We start from the raw sequence: 21,033 nt of genomic DNA, 5'->3' as shown, positions 1-21,033 counted from the left end.
GTGTGAAATGATACCTCATTGTAGTTTTTTATTTTATTATTTTTTAAAATTTTATTTATTTATTTATTTATTTTTGGCTGCGTTGGGTCTTCGTTGCTGCACGTGGGCTTTCTCTAGTTGTGGCGAGCAGGGGCTACTCTTCGTTGCGGTGCGTGGGCTTCTCATTGCAGTGGCTTCTCTTGTTGTGGAGCACAGACTCTAGGCGTGCGGGCTTCAGTAGTTGTGGCACGCAGGCTCAGTAGTTGTGGCTCGTGGGCTCTAGAGCGCAGGCTCAGTAGTTGTGGTGCACAGGCTTAGTTGCTCCGCTGCATGTGGGATCTTCCTGGACCAGGGCTCGAACCCGTGTCCCCTACATTCTCAGGCGGCTCTTAACCACTGCGCCACCAGGGAAGTCCCTTAAATGAAAATGATTTTAATGTGAAAAAAAGAAGGGTACAAAATATTACTTACATACTGATTGAAGCTGTGTGAAAATTCAGGCCATGAATATTCATTTGGAAAAAAAAGTTATCATTTACAGACTTTAATGAACATGGCAGCATGCTGGGCACTGACAAGAAAACGGCACAAATACGCAGGAATAATGCACAATAAGAAAGTCCAAGCTGTGGTTTGGGCTCCCTCAAAGTCCGTTGTAAGCTCTGTGTTTGTGCCTGAGCTGGACAAAGGATGGGGTCGATGTCCCCACCGGGCCCTTGGTGGAAGGAACGCCAGGGGGCGCACCAAGCACGTCGCCACGTCCCCCGGCGCCCCTGGGGCAGCGCGCGTTCCCCGGGACGCCCGGGCAGGACCACTACCTCCCTGCCGGCCTCCACCCCGCCCACCGCCAGGGGGCGCCGCAGGCTGCCCGGCACTCGGCTCGCCGCCGGGAGCGCCAGCGCGGGCAAGCGGCGGAGGCCGGCCTGGGGGCGGCCATGGACCGCTTCGTGTGGACCAGCGGCCTCCTGGAGATCAACGAGACCCTGGTGATCCAGCAGCGGGGAGTGCGCATCTACGACGGCGAGGAGAAGGTAGGGCGGCGGCCGGCCCGGCCTCGCTCCCGGACCCGGACTCCCGGGCCCGGCCTCGCCGCTCGGCGCCGCCCCCGCAGTCCACGCCGGCCCAGCGCCCGGCTCCGGCCCGACTTGGGAACGGCTCCGGGCGGGCGCGTCGGGCGGCGGCCCCTTTCCCACCCGGGGAGAGACCCCTTCGGGCGGCACGGCGGCACGGGCCGGGAACCCTGATTCCTCGCCCGGATCGCGGCGGGCGGGCGACGGGCAGGCCGGTTCCGCCTTTGTCCGGAGCCCGCCGGGTCCTGCGCTCCCGAACCGGGCGTGACTTCGGGCGCTGGGACCTGGGGGAGCCCAAGGGACTAGGCGGTCCCGGCCGGAGCGGGAGGGGGGTGGCTTTAAAAGGATTTCCGAAAAGAGGAGTTAGCCTCTCCTGGGACGCCTTGGCTGTAGGCTCTGTGTTTTGTTTTTTGTTTGGGAGGGACAGTAGAAAGGCGGTTTGATTGTTTTGTCGAGTGCTGGAGTAGGCCATGCCTGGTAATCCAGGCGTAAACCTTAGGAGGTGTGGTTGCAAATTGAAAGGAGAAATATTGCCGGTATTTCACAGAAATATTAACGTTCACTGGAGACTTCCGTCAGACTACAAACTATCATCCTCTTCTGGATGAAATGTATAAACTGGAATTAGAAAAAAATTAAAAAACCCCTTTACTCACGAGCATTTGTGGTTTCCAGAAGTTTTCACTTGCTACCTCTCCTTCCTTGCGGTTTCCTTAGAGAAACTTCCTCCTGTACTTTCGCAAACGTTGCTGGACCCAGAGCTCTTCCTGTCTGTGCTTTACAGAAGCTTGAGGCTTCCTTCCTTCTAGGGGGGTGGAGGGCAGGGATTAGTTACACAGCCATCGGAGGCACTGCTGACATGACCCGGGTCCCAGGGGTTCTCCCTCCCTGAGGGCATTTTTCCATGTTTCCATTATTGAGTCAAGATCTTTTTTTCTTAAATAATATGCTTGGCCTTAACTCTGTGTACTGCTTCAGTACTTTTATTAACTTGATCTCAAATTGGGTTTGCATGTTTTGATTGGAGTGACAAGCTCAATGTTTTTGTTTTTGTAAACCGAGGTTACACCTTTGGAACTGGGGTGAATGGGAAGCTTAATCAACCTGCCCTCCCTCGGGGGCTTGGAGCTTGGCTGCACCCTCAGGTCCGAATATGGGTATTGACAGATGGGTCTTCAAAGTCTCCTCCGAAGCCACTCCCTGCTGGCTGTCTAGCTTTTGCCGATCCCCACACTCTGTTGTTCTATGGAATTCCAATATGCAAATTAGGGACACGTTGGCTGCACATAACATAACTATGGTATCTTTTCCTTTTTTTTAATAAATTTATTTATTTATTTTTGGCTGCATTGGGTCCTCGTTGCTGCGCACGGGCTTCCTCTAGTTGTGGTGAGCGGGGGCTACTCTTCGTTGCGGTGCCCGGGCTTCTCATTGCGGTGGCTTCTCTTGTTGCAGAACACGGCTCTAGGCACGCAGGCTCAGTAGTTGTGGCGCACGGGGTTAGTTGCTCCGCGGAATGTGGGATCTTCCCAGACCAGGGGTCGAACCCGTGTCTCCTGCATTGGCAGGTGGATTCCCAACCACTGTGCCACCAGGGAAGTCCTTATGGTATCTTTAAAACAATAAAAAGATCAAACGATTAGGACCCATATATGAAAAACCATTGCTGAGCCAGCAAGTTCTAGTTTTTCCTTTATTTTTTTTGCTTCTTGTTTTAGCAGACAAATAGATATAGGTATCAGAGGATTAAGAAAAAAGTCATGGGCAGTACTTAGTCGAGACCCTTTGATCTCATCAAGAATTCTTTTTTTTATAACTTTTTTTTTATTGAAGTATAGTTGATTTACAGTGTTGTGTTAGTTTCAGGTGTACAGCAAAGTGCTTCAATTGTATAGATACATATGTATCTATTCTTTTTTAGATTCTTTTCCATTATAGGTTATTACAAGATACTGAATATAGTTCCCTGTGCTATACAGGAGGTCCTTGTTGTTAGTCAAGAATTCTTAACTGTTCTGCAAGCTGGGGGTGGCGCGGGAGAGGTGTGGGTGTCTTGAAACCTAAGCGGAGCTCTAAGGCCTGCTCACCACTGTGGTCCCGGGGCTGGAACTACTCAGTCACTTGCTGAGCTGTCCCTAGTGTGGCTGAGGGCCAGACTGATTCCTGGGGGAAGTCTTGCGTCCTGGCTTTCTCCCTCTGCTGGAAGGCGTCCAGACCTCGCGTGGTCTGAGGACTCCAGGAAGCTGCACACATGAACCTCCGGATCTGAGCAGGTGCCCTCTCAGAATCTCTCACCAGCTCCCGTGGTCTCGGTGCTACAGTGCAGACCGAACAGCCTTCTCAGCTTTGCCCCCAACATGTTCCCCAGTAGGTGCAGGGCTAAGACCAGTGGACTCTCCCTACTCGTCCAATGTCTCTTCTGGCTCACTGTGGGTGTGAAATACATTAAAACAAAGAAACAAACACACAAAACCTTGAATAAGCAGCGTACCTGCTACGTGCCAGGAGCTTTACGTAATTTAATCCTCTCAGTGGGCATGTGAGGTGAGTATTTCACTGAATGAGAAAAGAACTCTCAGAGGCAACGTGACTTGCCCTAAGATCCACTGAGTTAGTTATCAGAAGAGCTGGGAGTTAAATCTCTATTGGTCAGACTTCCAAAGACTGTGCTTTGTTCACTCTGCTGGAGCGCTTCAAAAATACAGCAGTCTCCAGTGCCAGACCCTTTCCATAGTGTAATATGTATGTCCTACGTATGTTTATGGAACATCCTCTGAAGAGGAGTACACTGAGACCCTCAGTAGGTGGTTGAGAAAACTGCGACCTGTCCAAGGTCACACAGTTAGTAATGGGTGGAGCCAGACCATTGCTCTTTCCACTGCCCAGGTGCCTCTTGCTTGTTTATACAGGCACAGTTTTCATGGGCCCCTTATGACCGGATAATATGTTGTTTTCCTAAGCAGCGTGGACAGGTCATTTGTTTCAATTCACAGAAGCTTCTGCAGCCTCAGCTAATTTAAAGAGTAACGTAAGAAGGTTAGTGGTGTGTAAAGTGGCAAGTTGCCAGCTTATACGAGAAGATTTAGAAAATGTGTATTTTCTTTCAGCTTTTAGGAATTTACCCTTGGGAAATAATCGGAGACGCATAAAAATATAATGAACGAGGATGTGCATCTCAGCAGTATTATATATATATTATTTATTATTATGTAGTACAGGGAAAAATTGGAAGCAATCTGAATGTCCACCACAGGGATTGGTTAATTAAATATGACACGCCCTAATCAGCATGAGGCATGCCTAACCATAGGCTGCTAAGTGAAAAAAAGCAAGTTATAAAACTACAATATCATGGTCTTATTTTAAGATTATGTCCACACACCCTGGCTGGTCTGATTACAAATGATTTCGTTTTCTTTTTTAGACTTAAAAAAAATGTCTTCCAGATTTTCAACAGCATATTACTTTTATAGCAGAGAAATGTGAACTCAAAACAAAACAGTAAGAGCTTATTCAGCGAATGCCTAAGTTATTTTAACTATTGACTTTTAAGTAGTTGAAATTATTCTAGCTCTGAGTGGTAGAAGCAAAGCAAGCCTAAACTTGTCTGTCCCGTTGAGCTCATAATCCCTTGGAATCCCTGAAGGGAACAATTACACAGTGTCTTCACTCGGAGCAGCAGTGCTTTACGTGTGCACATTGTTCATCAACATGGTAATGGAACGTCCTCTGGCTTCAGCTTTAAACTCACATCCTTATGCTTGGATTTCAGTCAGATAACGTGCAGTTTCCTAATCAGAACTATTATGTAGTTATGCTGTGTAATGTGGTATCAGGTACTCTCAAGTTGATAAAGTATCTGCTTCTGGAAAAGTGAAATCTTACTCATTGGCAAAAAAGAGACTTTTAAAATAGCTTAAACTCAATTATTTGGTTTTGCGTATGCAACATTCACCAAAACATTTGTAGCCAGGCCGCATTAAGTGCCAGGAATGTGAATGTGTTACTTCAGATGCAGAGGAAAGCGTGGAACTCCGAAGTCTTTTCTCTGAGGTGCTGAAGTGCTTGGTGGGAATCTCTTACAGAGTGTCTTCGACCAGATGGTTCAGTTTTCTTCCTATTAAAGCTTATTAACCACATTATTTAAACTTACTAATGTTAAGATATTAGTAATAAAGTCAGACGTTTCTCTTAGAAAATAATTTTTTAAAACTCATGTTAAAAAGTACTGGTTATGTATTTTAAAGGAATTTTTTGACATTGTTTCTGCTTATGTTCAATTTAGCAAAAAATAATTTATATACATCTCAGAGTTGCATGGAGTTATATATGCCTGTAACAAATTTCTTTATCTTTTTTTATTAGACAAGTAATAAAGTTGTTAAATATGGGTAAACCAAAAGAAGAAACTTGAAATAATCAGTAATCCTTTACCCATAAACAATTACTTTTCGCACGTCCTGTGTGTGTGATTGTGCAGGTGCGTGTGTGTGTGTGTGTAACTGTGCTGTGTACACTGCTTTTTTCTATATTAATATTATGAGTATCTTGTAATATATTGTCAAGTGCATACATAATTGCATTTATGAATATTTTTACTTAAGAATGATATATAATAATGTTCTAATTGGTTATTTACTTGATACCCATTTTTAACCACATTTTATTTTTTTTAATTTTTAAATTTAAAAAAAATTTATTTATTTAATTTATTTATTTTTGGCTGTGTTGGGTCTTCGTTGCTGTGTGCGGGCTTTCTCTAGTTGCAGAGAGTGGGGGCTACCCTTCGTTGCAGTGCGTGGGCTTCTCATTGCGGTGGCTTCTCTTGTTGCAGAGCATGGGCTCTAGGCACGTGGGCTTCAGTAGTTGTGGCATGCGGGCTCAGTAGTTGTGGCTCGCGGGCTCTAGAGCGTAGGCTCAGTAGTTGTGGCGCACAGGCTTGGTTGCTCCGCGGCATGTGGGATCTTCCCGGACCAGGGCTCGAACCCATGTCCCCTGCATTGGCAGGCAAATTCTTAACCACTGTGCCACCAGGGAAGCCCTAACCACATTATTTTAAACTCAAAAGGATTATTATTTGTAATAACCTGGACCCTTACTAAGATGCTTTCCTTTGAGTTTCTGTTTTATATTATAACTTTTGAAATAACTAGTTACTCCTCAAAAGGATAGAAGCATGTCCTACCTTATGGCAAATTCGACTTTCTAGTAACTAAAGTGAATAGAAACTTCCAATATATTTCTTGATTTTAACAAATGAAGGGGTTTGACTTATCAGTCTTTTGGGTTCCAACTCTAAAATTTGCTTATTTATATAATTTCCAGTGCATAATAACAAATTATGAGGATTAAAGGTTTGGTCCTAAAGACCTAGCTGGCATTTTTGTGATTGTATTATAGTTTAAAAAAACCCATTTTTACATTTATAATTTGCCTAAGTGACACAGTCCCCTGATAAAAATTCAAAAACCACGAAAAGTTAAAAGTCTTCCTCCCCTCCTAGTCTGTCACCCACTTCCCCCTGAGAAGTCACCAGTGCTTCATTCTAGAGAGTCATGCGTATGTGTCATACACAGGTGTTTGCGTAAAATATATTGTTTTTTCCTTTTTAAAGTATAAACTTGTAATATACTATGCATACAAAGTTCTGAAACTTGCTTTTTTCACTTAATCTATGTGGAGAATTTACCATATTTCATTAAGTCTTAGTACACATTCTCTACCCCCTCCACCCCCCTGGGAGCAGGATGAATCTTCAATTCATGGCATCTTAGATGTTATCAAATACATAGTCTCCTGATTCTTTGTAATGACTGAGTTGTCATTCCTTGTGTGGATGTACATTTCCCTGTTGATGGACATTTAAATTGTTTCCTATCTTTTGCTTTTAAAAAACAACAATGAATAACCTAGTAGCATATCGTTGTCCACATGTGTGAATTTGTCTGTGGGATAAATTCCTAGAAGGGCATTGATTGGATCAAAGGATTTGTGTGTTTATATTTTTGATAGATGATAATACATTGCCCTCCATAGCACTTGTCCCTCCATTGATGTGTGCAAATGCTTATTTGCCCAACACGTCACCAGCACAATGTTATCAAACTTTTGGGCCCTTGCCAATCTCACGGATGAAAGGGGTATCTTGATGTTATCTTAATTTGCCTTTTTCTTATCATCAGTGACGTTGGGCATCAATTAATGTGTTTAAGAGTCATTTGTAGTTCCTTTTCTGTGAACTTTCTGTTAACAGTCTTTGCCCATTTATCTAATGGATTATAGGCTATTTCCTTATTGATCTGTAAGAGTACTTTATATATTAAGGAGACATATATATTTGTCTCTGATGTGAGTTACAATTATTTTTCCCAGTCTGCCATCTTTGCCCTTGGTAGTTTTTGCCATGAAGAATTTGTGTGCATGCGTGTGTGTGGAGGGGAATTGATCAATCTTTTCCTCTAATGCTAATGGGTTTAATGTTTTTCTTAGAAAGACTTTCTCCACTCTGAAGTGATTTAAAATTTTTTCTTGTAATTTTTTTCTAGTTCTTTCATAAATTTTTAACTCAAATATTTGATATCCAGAATTTATTTTGGTACAATGTGTTAAGTATAATCTTACTTTGTTCCCCCCGCCCCCCAATGGGCAACCCAGGTGTCCCAGTGCCATTGACTGAATCTCCATCCACACTTATTTTGCATCTGTTTGTGTTTTTTTCTGGATTTTCTTATTATTTAAAAATCATTTAAAATTTTATATGAGTGTTATACACAAATTCAATCTGATGGTAAAAATTCACTCAATAGTGAGGTGTATAGTTTTGAAAAAGGGCCCTTTGCTTCTTTTTCACCCATTCCCTCACACTTTTTCTGAGATAACCATCGTTAACAGATCATTGAATATCCCCATTTAGACCTTTTTCTACTACTTATATGTGTATATGTGTATATATACACACATCTATTTATCTACCTATTTATAGATCTATCTCACATGTAGTTTGAGGGGTATGGAGTTTATATCTATCTGATTACATTATATGCAATATGCTGTCAATTACTTTCTTCCCCACTAACCCTATGTCTTCGAGTTCCGTGATAGTTCATGTAGCTCTACCTCACGATTCTTTTTAACCCCTGCATGGATTTCATAGTATGAATGTATCACACTTGATTTAACCACTTCCCTATTGTTACATAGCTAGGTCATTTTCAATTTTTTCCTAATTTTAACAAGGCTTATGAAGTGTGTAGCATTGCTTCTCTTTAACTTGTGGTAAGTCTAATTCTAAAATGTTTATTTATGTGATTGACTTACTATTGTGCAATTCATGGGGAAGAAAATCTGGACCACATTGAGTGATATGTTATTAATATTTTGTGATGATCTTGTTTTTCTAGATAAAATTTGATGCTGGGACCCTCCTTCTTAGTACGCACCGTCTAATTTGGAGAGATCAGAAAAATCATGTAAGATTGCGTTTTTTGCTTCTGTTCTAGGTTTTATGTCACTGATTTTTTTTCTTTCTTTTTTTCTTTCTGGCAAAACTATAAATACATGTGATAAACTTTTGTTTGCAGATGTCAGAAGAGTGTGTCCCATACGGTCTCTCTGAATGGGGCACAGATAGAGGAGTTAGGGTCTGGTCCCTCATTCAACCCTAGCACAGTCTGCAGCTACTGTACAGAGAATCCTGGCAGCTCCTGGTTTTTAAGCACTAATCAGATTCTCCCTCACACCCAAGTGTCCCCATCACTCAGGGGTCCTGAAAACAACCCGTTTTCCTGATTGTTGTTGAGAGTCAGGAGGAGGTCTGCTGCGAAGTGCTTCTACCTAGATACTGAGATGAACTGCCTCTCAGTCACTCAGCAAAAGGAGAAACGCCCCCCCACCCCGTTTTCGCATTTCTAGGAAGAGAGGACTCAGTGATATGTATAGACCTGATATATTTATTCCAAAGAGCTTTACCTTGAAAGTGTGTGTGTTTTTATTTAAAAAAAAAAAGAAAAAGAAAAAGAAAAAGAAAGCGTGTGTGTGTATTTGTGTGTAAATTTCTGTGTTGCCAGTAAAAGAAGCAAACTTTTCTATGTTTTTTTTTTAATTGCTGGCTGCCTCCCCCATGAAATTTTAGTTCCACAGGTAAACTATATACTGTACTGAGGCTCTTTGCATGTCACTAACTGCTGCAAACTCTGACTCTTTTTGCCCCCCAAGAACCAATTTTTCCCCCTCAATGGTGATATTGGCCTGGTTGATGATGCATGCCTTAGAACTGTTAATGTTGCCTAATTCTTTTTAAAGAAGTATATATTCAAGAAAGAAATCTTTTTTGGAGGGGTAGGCGTCCTTAAACCATATGTTTATAAATTAAGTTAATCTTAGTATAATTTTTCTGATTATCATGTAAAGGAGCTAATATCAAAACCCTTAGACCTATTAAATGCTGGTCATTTATAATAATTCTAAAAATCAGATATACGAATAAAGGGAAGCCACGTTAGTATTTTCTGTTAAAAATTAATTGTGGGTGGGTGAGTGAAATATAGAAAATTATAAAGAGGAAAAATCAGCTCTATAACACACTCTTTAAAGTCGTTTTGATTTACCTGCTCTATTTTCTGTTTTCCATATAAGAATATATTATACGTAAACAATTTTCATATAAATGCTACTGTTTAAAAGATATAGCTCCTGTAAAAACAAAGGTAGTTACAGCTGCTTTTAAACCTCTTATGTTCTTCCACGCAGCAAAATGCTACCACAGTACTGTCTTCATTCAGTTTTTCCTTAAGTTTATTTAAGGAATAAAATAACATTATTATTTTCTATTGTTATAATTACTAAGGACCTTAAAGGTATGTGGCAACCCACTAAATCTATAAAACAAGGATTTCTGACGAGTCTTAACGGATCGTGTTTTCTTTTGATTCCCTCCCAGGAATGCTGCATGGCCATTCCTCTTTCCCAAATCGTGTTCATTGAAGAACAGGCAGCTGGAATTGGGAAAAGGTAAGGTCTGTATATTACAGTCTTTATGCACAAAAGCGTTTCCAGTCAAGCTGTCCTTGTTAACTTGGTTGAGTCATTGCTCAGTCAGTCATGGCCTTGACTGCGTGTGTGCAAGTGAATCAGATGCTTGTGTTTGTTGGTCAGAGCTCCCCTAAGAAGGTATCGTCCTGGGGGAGGAGGGAAATAGGTGAGGGAGATTAAGAAGCACAAACTTCCAGTTACAAAATAAATGCGTCATGGGTATGAAAGGTAGAGTGTGGGGAATATAGTCAGTAACTAAGTAATAGCTTTGTATGGTGACATAGCATACCTAGACTTATCATGGGATCATTTTGAAATGTATAGAAATATAGAATCACTCTGTTGTGTAACAGAAACTAACATAGTATTGTAGGTCAGTTATACTTCAAAAACAAACAACCAAAGTCATGGAAAAAGAGATGGGATTTGTGGTTGCCAGAGGTGGTGTGTGGGAGGCAGGGAAAATTGAGGGAAGGTGGTCAAAAGGCACAAACTTTCAGTAATAAGATAAATAAGCAATAGGGACGTGATGTATTGAAGACAACATGATAAATGTAATTAACACTGCTGTACGTTATCTATGAAAGTTATCAAGAGAGTAAATCCTAAGAGTTCCCATCACAAGGAAGAAAAATTTTTTTTCTATTTCTTTAATTTTGTATTGGATGTTCACTAAATTTACTCTGGCAATCATTTCATGATGTATGTAAGTCAAATCATTATGCTCTGTGCTCTACACCTTAAACTCATACAGTGCCATATGTCAATTATATCTCAAAACTGGGGAAAAATATGTTTTAAAAAAAAGAAGGTATTATCCTACTTTAAACTCACTGATAAACGGAAGTCATTCTTAAAGCATGAATCAAGTACTAAAGTTGCTGTAATATCCTCAGGTCATAATAAATAAGTGTGGGCCGGCTGTCACTATATATTTCCACAGACATTTGCTTTTTTTTTTTTTTTTTTGTCGAGGGCATGCCACACGGCTTGCGGGATCTTAGTCCCCCAACCAGGGATCGAACCCAGGCCCTCAGCAGTGGAAGCACAGAGTCCTAACCACCGGACCGCCAGGGAAGTCCCCAGACATTTGCTTTTATGTGTCTGTGTATGTATCATTCAGTACTTAAAATCATAAATGACCCATCTGAGAAAAATACCTGACTTGGCTCCTATTTCTAGTTGACCATAAAGTTTCTCAACTTCGACTTTTTCAGATATCAGTGTTGAATAGAGGATCACAAGAGTTACTGTCCAAACAGGGACATTTCTTAGAGTAATAAGGGACACTGCTTATAATTAGATCAGGCAAGCATAAAACTGGACTGTCCCAGGCAGACCAGGAGATGTGCTCACCTTGGTTTAAAGCCACAGGTTAAAATGTTTCTGTCTATTCAAGTATATAAAACATTTTGGCTTTATACTTTACATGCATGTGATTGAGGGCAACTCATGAACAAATATTGCTGATAAGGAATTTTTTTCCATGTGGGCTTATCTTCAGCTTTCATGTAGTTAGATCCTTCAGCAGAAGTGAAGCAAATGTTAAAGTTCCCTGGAAATGCAGTGCATCCTTAATCAGAATGTTGTAGCTAGCATAAAAGATTGCTTATGTGACATAAAAGATTGCTTATTTGGCATAAAAGATTGCTTATTTGACATAAAAGATTGCTTATTTGACATAAAAGATTGCTTATTTGACATAAAAGATTGCTTATTTGGCATAAAAGATTGCTTATTTGACATAAAAGATTGCTTATTTGGCATAAAAGATTGCTTATTTGGCATAAAAGATTGCTTATTTGACATAAAAGATTGCTTATTTGACATAAAAGATTGCTTATTTGACATAAAAGAAACTAACCAATATTTTGAAAAGATTAACAAGGCATAGATTTTTAGAGTAGACTATTTCTCTGATTTATATTTTCCACCTTGTCACTTTTCTCCATCTTATTGAGTTTTTTCTTTATTTTTTGGTATGATCGACAATACAACATTATATCAGTTTCAGGTGTACAACATAGAGATACCTAGTATTCGTATATACTGCTTTATATCTTGCTTTCCTTATTAAGTTCTACAAACTTGGGCTTCCCTGGTGGCACAGTGGTTAAGAATCTGCCTGCCAATGCAGGGGACATGGGTTTGAGCCCTGGTCCGGGAGGATCCCACGTACCATGCAGCAACTAAGCCCGTGCGCCACAACTACTGAAGCCCGCGCGCCTAGAGCCCGTGCTCCGCAACAAGAGAAGCCACCACAATGAAAAGCCCGCGCACCGCAACAAAGAGTAGCCCCCTCTCGCCGCAACTAGAGGAAGCTCGCGCACAGCAACGAAGACCCAATGCAACCAAAAAAATAATAATAATAAGTAAATTAATTAATTTTTAAAAATCATATTAAAAAATGACCATTTAAATAAAAAAAAAAGTTCTACAAACTTTAAGGGTGTTCCAGATCATTTGACTTTTTCTCTGCTGTGTTCCAAGGAAATCTAAACTCTATAACAAAAATAGTTAAATATTTACCTTCACATTAGTGTCTCTTTTTAAACATCTCCGGTGAGGAGGAATTCGATAATATGCCAGGTTGACTTTTCTCAAGTATTCTCTTTAGCTCCCAACTCCTCCTCTCAAATAATTACCATATCTCAGTGAGTCAAAGATGTATGTGCATTTTCACCTTTTAACGTCTCTGAACGCAAGATGCTTCTTTGAATTGGTGGATTTTAAACTTGGTGAGATATGGTAATTGAATCACCCAAGAAGTGAATATATGAAAAAATTAGCGTGGATCTTTTTATTCTGACTTTGGGATGTTTAAACTTCATTTTGTATCATCTTTTAGCTTTTCATTGGGTTTCCTTTGACAAATTCTGATAGTTAGGGCTCAGGTTTTTTAGTTTTAAAGAGTGTATGATGCTTTTACTTAGTCACCTGATCCTAATTGTCATAGTTTTATTGTTTACCTGACAGTTCATGTCACACAGTCCCGTGATTCTGCTTACACAGTTTTGTTTGCTCACCTCACTTAAAGATGTTCATCACAAAGGAACCAATGAAGAGTCCGTACAAGCCTGGCTCCAGTTCACTAACCAAAGCATTTGTTACATCAAGGAGGCCCCACATGTGGTGTTTCAATTTTAGGGTGATATTTAGGCAAAGTAATATTGAGTAATAGGTGTATCTATAATGTGGTCATAAAGAAAAAGCTCTAAGCTAGGTATGCAAGATACTTTGAGTTTTTGGTTTTGCTAATATTTATAGAAGATTGTTTATTGAGCTGGTTGGGAAAAAAAAGACTTATAAAACTCAACAAATATAATGGTATTCTGATGGCATAGAAGATAACAGTAGTCATAAAGATCATGGTAGTTTGTGATCCTGGAGTGGCAGCATTTTGAGAATTGTTTTTGCTATGGGATATCTCTCTAGATCATGCTGCTGATTGAGTGGCGTTTTCCAAAAATGACACTGTAGAATGTTAGTTTTGGATGGAGTTTTAATAAAATGTCACCTGGCCAGTTTTACACAGATACGTTTTCACATTTTGTTTTCAAATGAGTAAGGTTGTATGCTTTGGCAGACATTATAGGCCCCCTGGTAACCTTTGGGGATGACTCTGTAGATGGAAAACCTAATCATAAACCAATATCATAAACCACCCCAAATTCTGAAAATTTATTTTGAACTTACTTTCTAAAACCACATTTTTATTTAGTCTATAGCGCTAGTAATTTGAATTTTTTGGTTCACAGCTTATAGATTTTAAGTAGAGATAGTTTTGAAAGGTTCATTAATACTGAATTGATACAGACCTTAAAAGGATTCCTTTCAGGATGTTGTTTGTTTCTACAGGAATTTTAAGTGATCTGAAATATATTAAAAGTTATGAAAATAGAATTAGTGATTTTTAAAAGACAATTAAATACCTTACATTTGCTCTTTCTTTAGTGCCAAAATAGTGGTTCATCTTCACCCAGCTCCTTCTAACAAAGAACCTGGCCCATTCCAGAGTAGTAAGAACTCCTACATCAAACTGTCCTTCAAAGAACACGGCCAGATTGAGGTAAGTTTCTTTATGAATACTATCAGACTAGAAATGTGTACTTGTATGTATTTTTGTTGTTGTTTGTTAATAGGATGGAAGGCAATATTGTTCAGCATACCAGTTTTCACCATATTTTTACGATAAAATTTTTATGATATCTTAAGCCTTATCAGTGGAGAATATGAAGTTTAGGTTTCATTGGGAACGGGAGGCAGGAGGATGTAGTCACAGGAAAGAGTGGAGGCTGGAAACAGGCTAAGTCACCACACTAGGTAGGCTACTAGTTAAGTGCTCAGTGTTATCGTTTGGATAAAGGGACAGAGTATAATGCAGTGACATGTTTAGCTGCCTCAGCATCTGAAAGTTCACCAGCCTTACATCAGGCAGTCTATCTTTATTAACTCCATACAAATCTAATCGCTTAAGTTCTTATCCCATAGTATCATGGTTTATATGTTCTGATTAATAAGTTGCTTTGTAAGTATTCTTTAGACATTTATAAGTGTGTGTTTATCTCCCCATCGAGATCATAAATTATTTATGTTCTTTTTCTCTGTAGTACCTGACCCAGTGTTCCTTGCACAGCAGGCACTGAGCAAATTTAAGTGACTAACTGAAGTCATTCTCACTGTAGCTGAAAAATATACCTGATTTTTTTTTTATGAGCATAGGCATGTTTTGGCCCTAATATCTGGCCTCACATTTTAACTAGACAAATTATTCTCAGCTTCCTTCATGGATAACAGTTGTGTATTTTTCTTGGCACTGTGTCTGTTTCGCTACAGATTGAAAACAATCCACATATGCAGGATTGTTTAAAGTAAGTCTATTTACTTCATTGTCACTCATCTCTTTGTTGAGAATAGTTCACTTTATGTAGAAGGTCAGTTCCTTCTTTTTTTTTCCCCCTTTGTGCTTTCTGAAGTTGACCCAAGGAAAGAACTTCCTTTGATTTCCTTTGATGTCTCTGAGAATTCTAGGCTTGTTGCAAATGACCTAACAGACTTCCAACTAAAGAAATGTTAAGTAATGATTTGTATGAGGATGTCACAGCCTGACTGACTCACTTAAAGTGTATGCATCTGCATAACAGTTTTACAGGCGTTTATCAGAGGAAATGACACAGAGAAGATGGGAGAATATGCCAGTTTCCCAGTCGTTGCAAGCAAATAGAGGACCCCAGGTATTTTTTCAGCTGTTTCCTAATCCAGTATTTTCAGCTCTGTACTTGCATCTTCATTAAGGGAAAAGAGTTCTATGATTATAGAACTTGCCAGAAACAAAATAATGATATTCTAATTAAAAACTGATTTTCACAGAACTTAATTTAGTGCTCTATAGACAGCAGACACTTAGTAATAATACATGACTACTTACCAGGGTAATTTCAGGGTGGCAGAAGTTAGATTCCCCTTCTGCATTCTCTTCTTTATAATTGGTGTGGCATCTGAGAGAACAGACAGTACCACTGGGTGACATTTTCCAGGCCAGTCTAATTAACCACCAACGTGGACAGACACTCAAATATATAAAAGTAGCTTGTATAATAACTGTCAAGTACCAGAATTTTACCTATAATTTTTTGCACATTTGAGACCATATTAAATATCTGATACCTGTATAATAGCTTGCCAAAGAACAAAAATGAAGAGGAAATTTAATTTATATCTAAAATACAGAGTAAAATATACCATCTCTTGTTATGTTCAGTTTTTCTGTATAATGATTTGAAGGTCATTATGTATGGCAATAAACCGACAAATGTTTTGAAAGGAAACTGAATGTAACTGTGTGCTGTTTTCTTGGGTTCTTTGTGGGTCCTCTCCCACCACTGAAAACACAATATAGTGGGTTACAAAAGACTGTGTCCTTCCTATTTTGGACGTTTTATTTTCTACTTTTGTTTTTCAGCCAGGAAGAATAAGGGCTGTAGGAATTGTAGGTATTGAAAGGAAACTGGAAGAAAAAAGAAAAGAAACTGACAAAAACATTTCTGAGGTAATTCTTACACAAGTTCCGGTCAGCTGTCTTTTTCAGCCATCTTGCTTATTCTTTTGGATACAGCTGTGAGTAACTCCGTTCTGTGTATTGGAATATATTTAGTTTGCCTGGAGCCACACAGTCTCTTTTTCCATTTAAGGAGTCTACTTCAGGTCGGCATAATTTAGCCCAAATGTGTTTTAAAAATCTTTTCCAGAAAGGAATTAAAAAGAAATGCAAATTTGTTTTCTGTGAGGTTAGGAAACGTCATGAATTATTGTGTGTAAATTTTAAAGTCTAGATGGGATTGATTGGAGGGTCCTCCTAATGAATTCAAGGTCCTATGTATAATTATTTGGGATGTTTGGTTAACTTAGTTGAGGGGAAAATGCTGTTCTGCGGCCCTTGACTCTGGCCGGGCACTACACAGTTTTATGCTGATGACCACTTGGGGACCAGGCACAGAGGTAGTAAGAATGGCTCAAACCAGCTTATCACTTCTCCTAGGAAAGCACCCCGAACTTGTACTTTACAGTGTTTCTGAAACCTCGTCCTATACGAGGAAATTCAAATGAAGGGGAAAGAACTCTAGTTAAGAAAATGAGTTATACATTAGATTTTGGCAGTTAGTTAATATATCTAAACATATTGGTTTTCCCATGTTTATATGGAAATGGTCTTGGATTTTTATGGAATGATTTTATGAAGTAAAGTAATTTTTTAGTTTTTATAATAGTTTGTAAGTAAAATTCCATTGATGAGTGCTGCTCATAGAATTTCCAAGATTTATCTCAATCAGATAAAGTCTAAACTGCAAATAGTTACTGAATACCTGTATTAGTCAAGGTTCTCCAGAGAAACAGAACAAATAGGGGATATATTCTTTTGGATACAGCTGTGGATATCTTTTGGATATCTATATGTGGATATCGATACATAGATATAGATATGCTGATATCTTTATCTCTCTCTATATAGATACAGGTATCTGTATATCTAGATTGTCCTATATATACACAATGAGATTTATTATAAAGAAGTGCCTCATGTGATTGTGGGAAGCTGCCAGCTGGTGACCCAGGAAAGCTGGTGATAGAAATGCTAACCGGAGTGTGAAGGCCTAAGAACCAGGAGCACTGGTGGTGTTAAGTCCAGTCCAAGGGCAGGATAAGACTGATGTCGTAGCTCATCAGTCAGGCAGAGAACTTTTTGTTCCATTAGGCCCTCCAGGGGGCAATTCAGGAGGGCGATCTGAATTTAACTGTTCAACTCATTCTGCAGATTCAGATGCTAACCTCATGTGGAAACAGCCTCACAGACCCACTCAGAATAACGCTTGATCAGACACCTGGGCACCCCACGATCTAGTCAAGTTGACAAATAAACTTAACCATCATAATAGCCATATCTGGGGCCACTAATTGAATATGGATTATTGTCGAGGGACCAAGGGCATTTGACCTATTAAGTGCTGTGGTCTAGGTTTTGCTGAGGGCATGTTTATGGTAAAGTTGTGTGTGTGTTCCTTGGTCCTTTGTATTTCCTGCACATTAGCAGCTGGACCCTGAGGCTTGATCAGACTTGTGTTTGAGCCCTTTGTTGAGACTAGAGGTGACACTGTGTTCCTTCATCACGTCTCTTTTTATCATGTTAGCGGCTGTCAATATTCAGTGCATAGATCTTTGGGTCACTGGTGGTTGCAAATGGTGGTACTCTGTGATTTATTTTTCATTTATTAGTTGGGACACTTTTTAAAGAGATGCTTCCCTTCATTACTATTTGGCTACTCAGTGATATGGCTCCTAGAAGGAATGCAGAACATGTGGCATTTCCTTTATTATCAGGATGATAAATTGGTTCCTTATCATCCTCCCGAGGTGACTAGTTAGGTTTTTTCACGTATTATTATGAATTCATACATTTTAACATATTTGATGATTTCAGTCAGTTGCAGTTATTACCCTAGTTAAAGCTCAAATTGTCCCATCTTTGGCCAGTGGGAGCCTCTTCAGGTTAGCTCCTGAGTGGTTTTGATGTGACCTGGTGGACTTTGAGAGCTTCCTTACTGCCTGGTGTTGACAGAAGTTCCAGGACCATCTTGTATATTTCCTGCTCCGGATCTGGAATCAACCATTATCTGAGAAGCTCTGGTTTCTTTTAGTGGGAAATGGTATTTCATAACCACAATCTGCCTGCTAGGAATTTGCATCCCTCTTGGGTTGATCTTTATTTCTAGGACTTTTCAGTGGAAAGAGCTAGGATATTTTTTTTTCTAATAAAGGTGCCTCATGAGGTCACACTGATGCTTCCTATTCAAATTCGGGACTACACTAGTGAATAATGAGTAAAACAGTTAAAAAGGATTTTTTTGTATATGTTCTCCCCTTTCTTCCCACATGTAAAACATAGGTGTGCTGTATCTACACTATCTGAGCGTTCAGCCACCATGTACCCTCTTCCCCTCTAGCTGTCATTTAGTCTCATTTGTACAAGTAACTGTGTGTGATACCACCAGTCTTTACGTTCACCTCCCTCTATTCATTTTGGTTGTCTGAAGCTCATCCTGTAGTAGATGTTTCAGAAAGTGCTCATGGGAACAATATTCCCTGAGTTCTGGCATCTTTGTATTCCTTACACATGAAGGTCAGTTTTGCTGGATATTTAATCCTTGGCTCACATTTTCTTTCCCGAGTGCCTTCCATATGTGACTTCCAGTTTTTTTTCTGGCATGAAGTGTTGCTGCCAGAGTGATGACAACCTCATTTTCTCCCTTCTCTAAAGTCACTTGCTGTTTTTCCTAGATGCCCAAAGGATTTTTTTTTCTAAATAAAGCTTTGTATAATAATTTTTCTAGACTGTCTGTGTGTTAGTCATTCTGGATTGTTATTCTCGGGTGCACAGTATGCTTTCAGTATTTGGTTTCAGACATGTTTTCTTTTAATTTCAGGGAAGTTTTTCTCTACATTTCAATAATTGCTTAGATTTTTTTTTTTTTCTTCTGAGACTCCTATTAGCTGTATGTTGCAGCTTTACGGCCTATCCTCACTCTTTGTGACTTTCTTTCAAACCCTTTTTATCTTTTCCTTCCTTTCTTTTTTATTTTAGAAAAATTTCCTTCTTCACCTGTTGTTTCTCTTAAGATATTATCTGTTGTGTTTATTCCTCTTGTGTTTGTCTAGTATAGTCTTTCTTTCAGAAATGATTAAAAAAATTCTTTCCTGGGTCCTGTCACCTCATTTCTGATTTATATTGCCCTTTCACAGCTTCTCTCATTTTATTAACACCTATTAGCTCATTTTGAAATAAAAGTTAAGCTTTCGATGTGATCTGTGAACATGCCTCTCTGGCGTGCTTTCATTATCTTTAATGTTATTCTGCTCTTGATTTTCTTTTTTCCTGTAATAACTTTGTGTGGGATTTGACCTTGATACTTTGCTCTCGCTAATTTTCGTGTGAAATTGGTTTTCGTGAAGTTCCAGAGGAAGGCCTAGCTCAGGGCGGCTCTTCTCACTCCACAAGCTCGCTCTTCTGCTGTGTGCATGCAGCGTGAAAAAGGGAGGTGGCTTGCTGTCTGTGATGTCCTGACCCCGTTCCCATGCCCTGTTTTCAGCTGGACCTTGTCCCCTTCCTCTGTTACCTCTACCTTGCTCAGTTGCTGATTCCTGTCTCAGTAGTTTCTCCCCAGCGTGGGCTCCTGTCCTGGAAGGGAAGCCAGGAGGTTCACTTTCAAGGGCTGTTCACAGGCCCTTCCTGAGGACCCCTTGTACCCACTTCCTGTTGAAGTGGGCAAAGCCCTACCCGTTTTAGTTACTGCCCTCAAGCTGGCCCGTCTGCTTTCGAGGGACTCCTGTGGGCTCTTTCAGGGGCTCTTAATCTCAGACCTATCAGTTGCCCTGTTGCCTCCCTTTTCTTTTTCCTGCCTCAGTGCTGGTATCATGCAGGTCTTGTGGCTCTTGCTGGTTTGTCCCCACTTGCTTGTACCTTGGGGTCTTTGTGGATATCTTGTCACTTAGTTTTTTAGTATATGCTGCCCGTGGGGTTTTGGTCTTGAGATCTGGTTGCCCCATTTTTATGTCGGGATTTGGAGAGATTCAAAACCTATGCTGCCATAGCCACCACCTTCCCAGAATCCTCTATTCCCATAGAATTCCAGCATCTTAGCATTAGAGGGGTTCTAACTATCCGGAAAAGGAATCATCTCGGGGCTAGTGACTAGATTTGGAACCAGGGTTATGAGAACTCAGGTTTCCTGCTTTGCAGATGAGTGTGGTCTGCTACATCACGGCCGCTCACTGCCACCCAGAAAGTGCTATCACTGTCCTCTTTCAGTGACTTTTGTAGTCATCCTTCTGTGTGACACTCTTGGAGATGGCATGGAGCAGTGAGCTAATTTTGCATTATTAGTGTTTCTTTTTCTGAATGTTGCCATTCTAACTTGGTGTTCAAAATAACGTTTTTCTTAATTTAGGAAATGTTATTTTGTTCCAGTGTAATTTTCATGGAGTTGCATAGGTCAAAGGAGTGTACACAAGCATTGGGCTCTCGTGCAGGTCATTGATTTATTCAGCAGATGGTCCTTGCTCTCTGTGCGAGCCCTGCATCAGATGTTTTGGATTTGTTGTAGTGCGCCAGACAGACAGGCAAGTAGGCGCTCTCTACAGGGTGAGAAATGCCATGTTAGGAGAAAATAGTTGCTGCAACAGGAACACAAAGCATGGCCCCTGACTTCTAATGGGGTCAGGGAGGGCTTGTGAGCAGAAGTAATGGAAGTCAGGGCCTGAAAGTTGAGCAGGCGCTAGCAGATGACCAGTAGGGATAAGAGGATCCAGGTAGAGGGAATGGAATATGCAAAGTACAGAATGAAGAATATTGAAACAGAAAATTCAAGAATGTATTAACAGTCACCGAAGCTAATCACCAAAG

The 21,033-nt window shown here is 40.1% G+C and overlaps 1 protein-coding gene across 2 annotated transcripts in view; it reads left to right on the top strand.

Annotated features, from left to right (window-relative positions):
• The window catches only part of VPS36 (vacuolar protein sorting 36 homolog), a 66,207-nt gene that overhangs the window by 33,446 nt on the left and 11,728 nt on the right, over positions 1 to 21,033 (top strand). Inside the window, exons 1-6 of one of the 2 annotated variants that reach the window (XM_082365595.1) lie at positions 436 to 1,010; positions 8,450 to 8,518; positions 9,988 to 10,058; positions 14,034 to 14,148; positions 15,224 to 15,313; positions 16,042 to 16,128. In XM_082365595.1, coding sequence (XP_082221721.1) covers positions 915 to 1,010; positions 8,450 to 8,518; positions 9,988 to 10,058; positions 14,034 to 14,148; positions 15,224 to 15,313; positions 16,042 to 16,128 — 528 coding nt within the window. In that variant the 5' untranslated portion in view covers positions 436 to 914. Of the gene's footprint in view, positions 1 to 435; positions 1,011 to 8,449; positions 8,519 to 9,987; positions 10,059 to 14,033; positions 14,149 to 15,223; positions 15,314 to 16,041; positions 16,129 to 21,033 lie in introns of those variants that run through there. The other variant, XM_082365596.1, reaches the window with a different exon arrangement.

Source organism: Balaenoptera borealis, assembly GCF_965194805.1.
Source record: "Balaenoptera borealis genome assembly, chromosome: 18".
Lineage (NCBI taxonomy): Eukaryota > Metazoa > Chordata > Mammalia > Artiodactyla > Balaenopteridae > Balaenoptera > Balaenoptera borealis.
Note: the sequence above shows the minus strand (reverse complement) of the source record. Positions and strands in the feature narration are given on the sequence as shown.